The sequence below is a fragment of the Sphaerodactylus townsendi genome, linkage group LG08 (assembly GCF_021028975.2).
Source record: "Sphaerodactylus townsendi isolate TG3544 linkage group LG08, MPM_Stown_v2.3, whole genome shotgun sequence".
NCBI classification, from domain to species: domain Eukaryota; kingdom Metazoa; phylum Chordata; class Lepidosauria; order Squamata; family Sphaerodactylidae; genus Sphaerodactylus; species Sphaerodactylus townsendi.
In genome coordinates, this window is record NC_059432.1 from 110,225,231 (window position 1) to 110,236,416 (window position 11,186).

The 11,186-nt window shown below is 43.6% G+C and overlaps 1 protein-coding gene across 1 annotated transcript in view; it reads left to right on the plus strand.

Annotated features, from left to right (window-relative positions):
- Nucleotides 1–3,913, plus strand: part of LOC125438262 (cytochrome P450 2J4-like) — a 7,262-nt gene extending 3,349 nt beyond the window's left edge. Inside the window, exons 3-5 of the mRNA XM_048506586.1 lie at nucleotides 549–690; nucleotides 858–1,055; nucleotides 3,794–3,913. Of these exons, the coding sequence (XP_048362543.1) occupies nucleotides 549–690; nucleotides 858–1,054 (339 nt within the window). The 3' untranslated portion in view covers nucleotide 1,055; nucleotides 3,794–3,913. The remainder of the gene's footprint in view (nucleotides 1–548; nucleotides 691–857; nucleotides 1,056–3,793) is intronic.
- Nucleotides 3,914–11,186: the final 7,273 nt, after the last annotated feature.

The window sequence follows — 11,186 nt, forward strand, 5'->3', positions numbered from 1 at the left end:
AGCACAGTCTCAAAACTTTCAGGGTTTAAGGAGACAGCCTTAATGATACCCCCCAGGTTTGGTACAGTTTGGTTCAGGGGGGCCAAAGTTATGGACCCTCAAAGCTGTAGCCCCCATCTCCTATTAGCTCCCATTGGAAACAATGGGGGATGGGTGCACCCCCTTTGGGAGTCCATAACTTTGGACCCCCTGAACCAAACCTCACCAAATTTGGATGGTATCATCAGTAGGGTCTCACAAAGATACTACGAAATTTTGGTGCCACTAGCCTAAAAACCGCTCCCCTGCAGTCCAAAAACATAAAATCACTAAAAAATACCCAAAAACAAACCCTACATTTTTGTGCCCCCCACAAGGTGGCACCCTGGGCAGCTGCCTACCTTGCCCAATGGGCATTGCGCCCCTGGGACCTGGCATACAGCCTAGAAGCCCCACAACACCCCAGTGATTCCGGCTGTGAAAGCCTTCAACAATATTTCTTTTCCTTCAACTTTTCTAGAGTGAAACGGAGAGAAAGAACTGAATTCCTGTTTTGTTTTTCCTCACAGGGCTCTATAATATTTTCAAACATGGCCTCCTCCTTGTATGACCCTAAGCACTGGGAGACGCCTCGACAGTTCAACCCAAACCACTTCCTCGACAAAGAAGGGAATTTCATGTGCCGGGAAGCCTTCATTCCATTTTCGATAGGTGACTGCACAGTTTATCAAAAACAAATTGAAGGAAATTGGTCATTGGTGTGCCTTCTGCGGGCATCCAGGGCTGTTGGGTACAGGTGTGACCTGGAGGCATATCACCTTGTGCTTATTGCCGTTCTTAACCTCTTCCCCCCTTCCCCCCCGGCTCCTTCCCTACAGGACAACGAGTATGTTTGGGAGAACACCTGGCAAGGACAGAACTCTTTGTTTTCTTCTCCAACCTGATGAGGGCATTCACCTTCCAGCTGCCAGATGGAGTAAAAGAAGTCAACATAGAACCCATCTGGGGAGCAACCTTGAAGCCGCACAACTTTGAGATCTGTGCTGTTCCTCGTGAAGCCACTGTTGGTGTCTGAGGTAGCTTGTGCTTGGAAGACAGCGTAGTGCCCACAGACAACAAGATACGGGTTTTTGGTGCTATATGTTGTGACTTCTTCAGAAGCCCACCCATCTTAAAGACAAATGAGACAGTTTTCTATTTGTTTTATTTATATTTATTTATTATGCGATTTATTTACTGCCCTTCCCTGGAAGATCCAGGGTATTTTACAATATCCAATGAAACAATCAGTAAAACAGCAACAAATACTTTAAAACCACATATACAAAATTACTTTTTTGCCTTCACCCTTCATCTTTTGTCGAGATTTAATTTCTCTTTGAGAGTTTACCATATCTCCATTTGTTATAAAATAATTATTTGCCTCACATTCTTATCATAGTATACCTCCATGGGAGACATTAATGGGGATATTGGAGGACTAACTCTTATTCCATTAGATTCCCAATTTCTAGATAGTCTATTTCGAATTACTTGGCTTCTATTTTTCCATTGTATTTTTGACTGACTTTATAGCCCATATGTAATTGTGTAAACCTTCCAAATTTGCTGTTATTACTTTTTTTACTGTTTGATCTGTATTTTTAATTCAATCCACAATCCAAACCAGACCAGATGCTTGATAACATAATTTAATATTAGCTGCTGCTAGTCCTTCTTCTTTTAACCATCAAGGCTACAACTTCGTATTCTCCATGAATGTGTCAACCGATATAGCGTTCTATAGTGGTTAAGAGCAGGTGCACTCTAATCTGGGGGACAGTGTTTAATTTCCCACTCTGTCACTTGAGCTGTGGAGACTTATCGGGTGAACTGGATTAGCTTGTGTACCCCAACACATGCCAGCTGGGTGACCATGGGCTAGTCCAGAGGCGTACCTAGGCAAACTGGATTCTTGGGCAAAACCTGAATTTGAAGCCCCCCCATAGGCGGCCACCCTCCCCCACCGTGACCAAACAATGATTTTTTTCCATCAGGTTGTTTCAAAGTCACCCTCACATTATAGAACATCCCCCAACTCACAAATCTGAACACAGCAATGGGCCGCGCCACACAGCAGAAATAATTTTTGGAAAACATTTTCAAAATGCTTTCAAAATGTTTTATTACTGCTATGAAAACATTTTATGATGTTGTATCCAGTCCCCCCAATTGGGGGAAACAGCATCACTTTCTATGAATTAAAACTGGGGGACCCCAGATTTCATCATTTAAGGTGATGAAGTGGGTAGAATCTGGGCTCCCTAGTTTAAACAAGTGATGCTGGAATCCACCCCCAAACAGCATCATTTTCAATGGTGTTTAAACTAAGGAGCCCAGATTCTCCTTTTAAATCCACCTGAAAGGGAGAATCTGGGGTCCCCAGTTTAAACAACATTGAAAGTGATGCTATTTGGGGGTGGATTCTCCCCCACCCTGAAACAGCATCCCTTTCAATGTTAAAACTGGGGACCTCAGATTCTCCCTTTAAATCTATGCCAAAGGGGGTGGATTTAACAACAACAACAACAACAACAACCACCACCACCCCCACCACCACCACCACCACCACCTTTATTAGGCATTGAGAGAATAAAAGAAAGAAAGAAAATAAGCATTGGCAGGAAGGGAGTGGATTTAAAAAGAGAATCTGGGGGAATTTAGGGGGTGCCTGTTGTCAGGGGTGCAATTATTAAGATAGCAGCACCAAAATTTCACAGTATTTTTGTGATACCCTACTGATGATACCACCCAGTTTGGGTGAAGTTTGGTTCAGGGGGTCCAAAGTTATGAACCCTCAAAGGTGTAGCCCACATCTCCTATTAGCTCCCATTGGAAACAATGGGGGATGGGGGCACTCCCTTTGGGAGTCCATAACTTTGGACTCTGTAAGCCAAACTTCACCAAACCTGGGTTATATCATCAGGAGAGTCTCCCAAAAAATCCCTGGAATTTTGGTGCTGCTAGCCTAAAATCCGCGCCCCCTGCAGGCCAAAAAACTGAAAAAGCACTGAAAATACAAAATCCCCCACAAACGAACCTGCAATTTTGTCGCCCACCACAAGGTGGCACCCTGGGCAGCTACCCACTTTGCCCAATGGGAGGAACGCCTCTGGACTAGTCACAGCTCTTCGGAGCTCTCGCAGCCCCACCTACCTCACAGAATGTTTGTTGGGGGGGGGGGGAGAGAAAGGAGATTGTAAGTCCCTGTGAGTCTCCTTACAGGAGAGAAAGGGGAGCTGTAAATCCAACTCTTCTTCTTTGTCTTAAAGTCATGTAAGAAAATAGTTGTTTTTGCATCTTATGGCAAGCAATTATGCATTATAATTCTGCATTCTGTTAAAAAGCACTGACTTTTGTCGGATCTGAATCTTCTGTAGATTAGTATCTTTAGGATAACCTAGTTAATTTATGTATGGTTTAAGGGGGAACAATTTGTAAATTACAGATAAGTTCAGGTTTTTCTCTTCAATTGCGGTGAGAAGCTTATCTTGTGTGGACGTCACTGAAGTTGCCCCAGTAGTAGCCAGAGATGATGTCTGTGACGGATTTGGCTGTGCTCCTGCTCTCATGATGTTGTGGCACTTCAAAACACTAATCTAGCAATCAGGACAATCATCCTTCCTTTGCTGACTTCAAATAAAAAATAATGAAATGTCCAAAGAAAGAGTGTGTGGTTGGTTTTATTGTAAGGGGACTGAATCTCTCCCCAAAGAGAAGTGCAGGAAGAGAAGAGCTTTGTATTAATGAACTTTTTTCTTTTGTTCTCTGCTAGAATCACAAGAACATACACAACAAAACACCTGATGAGATCAGGCTGACCTGGACCATCCAGGCTCGTCCCCAAGTTTGTGGAGTCACCAACCTCCCTCTCTATTCTGACCCTGACTTCCCCCTTTAATTCAATTGTTGCTGTGCCAATATTGCAGATTACCCAAGCATCCTTTCACAATGGTGAGGCCTTGTTAGGTTTCGGACCTCAAGCCAATAAACAGTCTCTGGCTTATTTAATTTTTTAAAAATATACGTTTATTTAATCTTTTCAATCATTGCAGTAAACTCATTAAATTCAATCTGTTCAATCATTACAGTAAACTCATTAAATTTTATATAATCAAATCAGTATATCTTGCTCAGTAGCACTTATTGAAAGGCAGCAAGGACCTAGCCTGAGACAGCCAGTTCTGTTCGATCTGGCTTTCCTGGCCTCCTTTATCCTTGCCCAATTCCCCCCTCCCGCTTTCCCAAAGAAAGTGTGAAAAGTAGTTGATTGAGGCTGAGGCACCTCCAAGGCCATAAGAATATAAGAAAGAGCCAGCTGGATCAGGCCAGAGTCCATCTAGTCCAGCACTCTGCTACTCGCAGTGGCCCACCAGGTGCCTTTGGGAGCTCCCATGCAGGATGTGAAAGCAATGGCCTTTTGCGGCTGTTGCTCCCGAGCACCTGGTCTGTTAAGGCATTTGCAATCTCAGATCAAAGAGGATCAAGATTGGTAGCCATAGATCGACTTCTCCTCCATAAATCTGTCCAAGCCCCTTTTAAAGCTATCCAGGTGAGTGGCCATCACCACCTCCTGTGGCAGCATATTCCAAACACCAATCACACGTTGCGCGAAGAAGTGTTTCCTTTTATTAGTCCTAATTCTTCCCCCCTGCCTTTTCAATGAATGCCCCCTGGTTCTAGTATTGTGAGAAAGAGAGAAAAATGTCTCTCTGTCAACATTTTCTACCCCATGCATAATTTTATAGACTTCAATCCTATCCCCCCTCAGCCGTCTCCTCTCCAAACTAAAGAGTCCCAAACGCTGCAGCCTCTCCTCATAAGGAAGGTGCTCCAGTCCCTCAATCATCCTCGTTGCCCTTCTCTGCACTTTTTCTATCTCTTTGATATCCTTTTTGAGATGTGGCGACCAGAACTGAACACAGTACTCCAAGTGCGGTCGCACCATTGCTTTATATAAGGGCATGACAATCTTTGCAGTTTTATTCTCAATTCCTTTCCTAATGATCCCCAGCATAGAGTTTGCCTTTTTCACAGCTGCCATGCATTGAGTTGACATTCCCATGTAACTATCAACTAAGACACTTAAATCCCTTTCCTGGTCTGTGACTGATAGCACTGACCCCTGTAGCATGTATGTAAAGTGCATCACTTTGCATTTTGCTACATTGAACTGCATTTGCCATTTCTGAGCCCACTCACCTAATTTATCAAGGTCCGCTTGGAGCTCTTCACAATCCTTTGCGGTTCTCACCACCCTACATAATTTGATATCATCCGCAAACTTGGCCACCACGCTACCCACCCCTACTTCCAGGTCATTTATGAATAGGTTAAAGAGCACTGGTCCCAAAACGGATCCTTGGGGGACACCACTCCTTACATCTCTCCATTGCGAAAATTTCCAATTTACACCCACCCTTTGCTTCCTGTTCCTCAACCAGTTTTTAATCCATAGGAGGACTTCCCCTCTTATTCCTTGAATGCTGAGTTTTCTCAATAGTCTCTGGTGAGGAACTTTGTCAAAAGCCTTTTGGAAATCCAAGTAGACAATGTCCACTGGTTCCCCCTTATCCACATGCCTGTTTACACCCTCAAAGAACTCTAGTAAGTTTGTAAGGCAGGACTTGCTGCCTCAGCAGGTCTTGCTTTTCTACATGTTTAATAATTTTATCTTTAATGATAGATTCTTCTAATTTACCAGGAACAGATGTCAAACTGACTGGCCTGTAATTTCCCGGGTCCCCCCTAGATCCTTTCTTAAAGATTGGTGTGACATTGGCCATCTTCCAGTCTTCAGGGATGGAGGCTATGAAGGGATAGGTGCAGCCACCTGTCTCGCCCCCCCCCCCCCCCCCCGCCACAGACCAACAGGCACATCCTGTTTCCCTGAGCCAGAGAGGCTTCTTGGAGTCATTCCGCCTAGTTATCTACAATCGGCGTCAAAGCAATAAACAAGGAGAGAGAGAAAGGCCCTTTACATATCAATCAGATACGTACATCAAACCGGTTACATGAAAGTTGCAATTGAGTTACATAGCTCAGGCTCTGTGCCTGACAGGCCTCCTGCTTCCATTGTGCTCTCTGTAAGCATTTGCCAAGAGTTGTGCAAGTTACTTACAATAGTTGGCAGAGAACCCTCAACCTTACTGCCAGGTCCCTGCTCTATGATGTAGGAAGTTTGTTGTTGTAAGAGATTGCATTGATTGCCCCAAACTGGAAAGTGTTGTCGGGATGCCGTTTGCTGGGAGGGGCGTTTGCTTTTGCAGGTGTCTCTCTGGCCTTGGAGCTCTGCAGCTGGGACGAGCTCTCAGACTGGACTCTTTCTGCTGTCTTGGTTCTCAAGCGGATTTGCTACAACATATGATCGACAGTTTTGGCGCCCTTTCGCCAGAACTGTCTTTCACTGTTACCAGTGGTGGGATCCAAAAATGTTAGTAACAGGTTCCCATGGTGGTGGGTATTCAAACAGTGGCGTAACGCCAATGGGGCTGGGTGGGGCACGACGGGGGTGTGGCCGGGCATTCCGGGGCGGGGCATTAATAATTTCTCTGTTACTGTAAAAAACTCTTATTGTACAAAAAAAGTTTCTAATTTCCAGCTGGTATCTTTCTGTCCATAATTTAAACTCATTATAGCAAGTCCTATCGTCTACTGCCCACAGAAACAACTACTTCTCCTCTGACTGCCTGTCAAATACTGAATACTTTCAAATACTTAATTTTGTTTCTAGAAATCAAAAGAAGGATACTTTCCTCTCTTAAAACAAGGCGAACTTCTACTCCATACTTTCTAAAAGCATGTTTTTAAAACAGCCCGACAGGGAGTATGATCCCGTTTTCTACCTCTGCTAACCAGCCACATAGGAAACAACAGGACTTTATGATTTTTGGACCTAATGGAATTTCTAACGGAAAAGCCGACCCAATTAGTAACCCCCTCTCGGCACACACAAATAATTAGTAACCCACTCTCGGGAACTGGTGAGAACCTGCTGGATCCCACCTCTGACTGTTACTCTCATGTATTCAATAAAATCCTTGAATGCATCAAGCGAGTTATTGTCTGACCGGGGAGTTTGACAGGCATTCTCACGAGATCGTTCTCTTTCAGCTGTTGTTGCTCTGTTATGATTTGGCTTTTTTAAAAAGTGCCTTTTGGGGTTTTCTTGAAAATGCAAGCTTCTCTTGGGTTTGTAGAAATAGCCTTCAAGCCCGCGATGGTCCCATTGGGCAGATTTTTTGATCTATGCAATTGGACCAAGTTGAGAAATAGATATATAATATCATTACTGAGCACTAGGCTGTATTGCGTTGCCATTTACCTTATTATACAAAAGCAAACACAAATCTACCATTCCAGCCTCCCAGGGCTCCCAGCCTCTCGAACCCAGCTTTGCTAACAGAGAAAGAGACCGGGATATTGCTAAGACTTGATTTATAGATACTGGAATTATCTTCATTTTTGGTAAGGAATTGAACAAGCCACATCCATTTGACAGTGCTGTGATGTCCGCATCTACACTCTGGTTTCAATTTCCATTTCAGGTCATAAGAAGCCAGATTAGTGGTCCATCTATTCTAGACTTCCCTTATTGTCTTTAACTTCCTGTTTTCCAAGGGTAGAAAGGAATAAGGAAAGGGTAGTGGGGGGGGGGGGGACACACACCCGCCTAGAGTGCCAAATAAATGCAGATGCGCATCTCAGATTAATCCACCCTTTATTAGTGGTGAGGAAAATTTCTAACCCTACTGTTGCCATTCGTTTTCTTCTTGGAGATTACAATGCTCATACAACACGTATGGTAGCTCTATACCTGACAACCATTTTAAAGTGCCAACTTATTCCTATTTTATAACTTTTAACTGTGTTTTTTTTAAAAAAATATATATTATACCAGCACATTAAACCAAATTGGTTCATTATTATTTGGCACAGAATCAAATCTTTCAAATATCAAACATGATGCATAAAACAAATGTAGAACTTCTTATAAAAGATAGGTATCTTCTCCAGCCTAACTGATACACACTGTCTAATATTTAGGCATGGTAGGACACCTATTGCTGTACTATTTTGCTTTTAACTCGCTAAACAGATCTATTTGTATTGCAATTTTATATTAGATTGTATTTTTACATTGCTGTGTAGGGGTATTCACTGGCATTTGCTCTGGCTATCTCTTTAAAAAAAATCTGAAGTGATCTGAATCCCTTGAAGTCAACCATCAAGTTATGTGGACTATTTTCTTGCTATTGAACTATATTTGAGACTGCAGAATGTGTCTGTGTAAATCTTGATCTATCTATGCCTATTAAAGGTTAATAAAGAATAAAGGGGGGGGGGAGACACAGAATCAGACACAGGGCTGGACAAGAACCCATGCTTTAACCCAGTGTGATCACACCCCATCATTGCACCAACTCATAGATTTGAGAAGACTTTAGCCATAGAGCCTGTTTGCCTGTACTATTCTGTTATTTAGGGCTATGTACATGACAAATATATGCTGGGGAGCTCTGAGGCTTTACCTCTCTAGTGATGGGGGGCTGTGGACTGGTATGGCAGTAGATTCAGAATAGACAGACTGTTCCCGCATGGCAAAATTATACCTGTGCACCACTGTTTTTTTAACCTGGGTTTATTTTAATCCTGGGGTGTCTGTCCGCATGGCTGCCCACTTTTTTAAGGAGTCCATAGAAAACCGTGAGGAAACACTCCCAATTTCTTTCACACGAGCCCAGGACTTCTGTAATTGCTTCGGAAGCATATCTGAGCAGGCCCGGTATCCCACATTCTGATTGGCTGTTGTTTTTGAATGACAGGGGAGATCAGGTGGCTGGGCGAGAAAAGTAAACCGGTCCTGCTCCCGGTTGATTTTCGCACAGTAGCAGGCACAAGCAGGGTCATGCTGGAATTTTGTTTTAAACCTTCCAAACAGGTGATTTTTTAAAATCCCGGGGTAAGGGAAATATTGCAGGGCAACCCTGGGGAAGGCCTGCTTTAGCACCAGGAACCGTGCAGAATTCTCGGCTGCACAGGGATATTTTTCTTGCTCAACCCGGGGTATTTGGACCGTGCGGAAATGGCCTAAATCTGCAGGGAGATATGCAAGACATAAATCTGCGCAATATCCACTAGAGGGAGCAAAATCTTGCAGATCAGAAAGGCCAATTAAAGAAACAGAAACTTACATGTGAGGATAGCAAACATGTGGAAAAACTCTCTATTTGTAAAACAAAACTAGTATTCAAGGAAGGAGTCTCTTGTTGTCAGTCACAAGTCAGCTTCCAAAGCTGCAACCACAATATGGGAGCTGTAGCCATACAAAAGCTATATAGTCAGAGAGATTGAAGAGCCATACTCTATCAGAGCCACCGCAGTCTGTTATGATGAAAAAAGTTGTGCGTGTGTTTCTTTAAGAGAAGAAGAGTTTGGATTTATATCCCCCCTTTCTCTCCTGCAGGAGACTCAAAGGGGCTTACAATCTCCTTGCCCTTCCCCCCTCACAACAAACACCCTGTGAGGTGGGTGGGGCTGAGAGAGCTCCGAGAAGCTGTGACTAGCCCAAGGTCACCCAGCTGGCGTGTGTGGGAGTGCACAGGCTAATCTGAATTCCCCAGATAAGCCTCCACAGCTCAGGCAGCAGAGCGGAGAATCAAACCCGTTTCCTCCAGATTAGATACACAAGCTCTTAACCTCCTACGCCACTGCTGCTCCTTTAATATGGTACTTATCACTGGCATTTCACTGTAACTTTCTGGGCTACACAGAAGTAACTCTGTTGATCATACACAAGCTGCACCACCTTATATATCATTCCTGAATCTTAGAGGTGTGTTCTGTTGCGTATATTTCCCTCTACCCTCCCTTGTTTATTTCACCTTGTCTTTTCCACTATCACACCTATTTCGTAGGCATTACCTGGCATGTTGACCTAATTATATTACAGAAAGTTGTAAATGGTCCCTTCCGCACATGCAGAATAGCGCACATTCAATCCACTTTCACAGCTGTTTGAAAGTGGATTTTGCTGTTCCACACAGTAAAATTCAGCTTCAAAGTGCATTGAAAGTGGATTGAGAGTGCATTATTGATGCGTTCGGCAGAGGCCAATTTGCTAGTGGTTCCTGGCCCCTCAATGATGCGGCTGGCCTCCTCACGGGCCAGGACCTTTACAGCCCTGGCCCCGGCCTGGTGGAACACTCTCCCTCCAGCTGTCCGGGCCCTGCGGGACCTTGGTGAATTCCGCAGGGCCTGTAAGACTGAGTTGTTCCGTCGGGCCTTTGGAGCGTCCAGTTGCTGAGGTGCGCCCCCCTGCCCCCCTTCTCTGCTTTGCTCCCTGGCTCTCTTGCTCCCTTATAATCTGTTCTTGCATATTTATTGCTATTTTTAGGGAGGAGTTTGGTTGCTCCCTTCTGCTTGGGGTGGTTTTTAAAAGAATTGGATCGCGGGACGCCATTTTTATTGCTACTGTTTTGACCGCTGTTTACATGGTTTTAACGGTTTTAACGAATTTTAGTACATATGGTCACTATTGTGACCCTTGTTATATATTGTACATAGATGATGTTGCGCACCGCCCAGAGCCCCTTGGGGATTGGGCGGTCTATAAATTTAAATAATAAATAAATAATTAAATAAAAATTATTGTGCTTACAATAATTACAATAATAATAAGAGTGCATTACAAGTGATTCCCAGCTGGCAAATATCTCAGTCGATGGATAAAGTTGATGGATAAAGCTCAGTTGATGTATAAGGCTCATAATTTTATACCATCGTTATATAACTCCTTTTGGCTTATATCGTATTTTCTATGCCTGCAACCTTCCAGCACAACTAAGAATGTTAAAAAGAGCCCTGTTTTCAGTCTGTTTTCTATGGTGCATCTGGAAAGTTGACAAGCACTGCCTTAAATCAACCGTTCCCTGATTACTTTTTGCTGCTCAGCAAACTGCCGTCGAGGATACTTTGCACCTCAACATCTCGTGACACTGAAACTTATAATCTACTTATGTGAATCTAGCCCAAAGCAACTCCATTTTGCCAACCGTATATTTTAGCATAATGAGTGGGAGAACAATCGGTCTCTATTTACTCGCTCAACACCAAGCATAATTTTGTAAGCCTCTATCATGCATATCTGGGTGTTTTTTTCCAGAAAC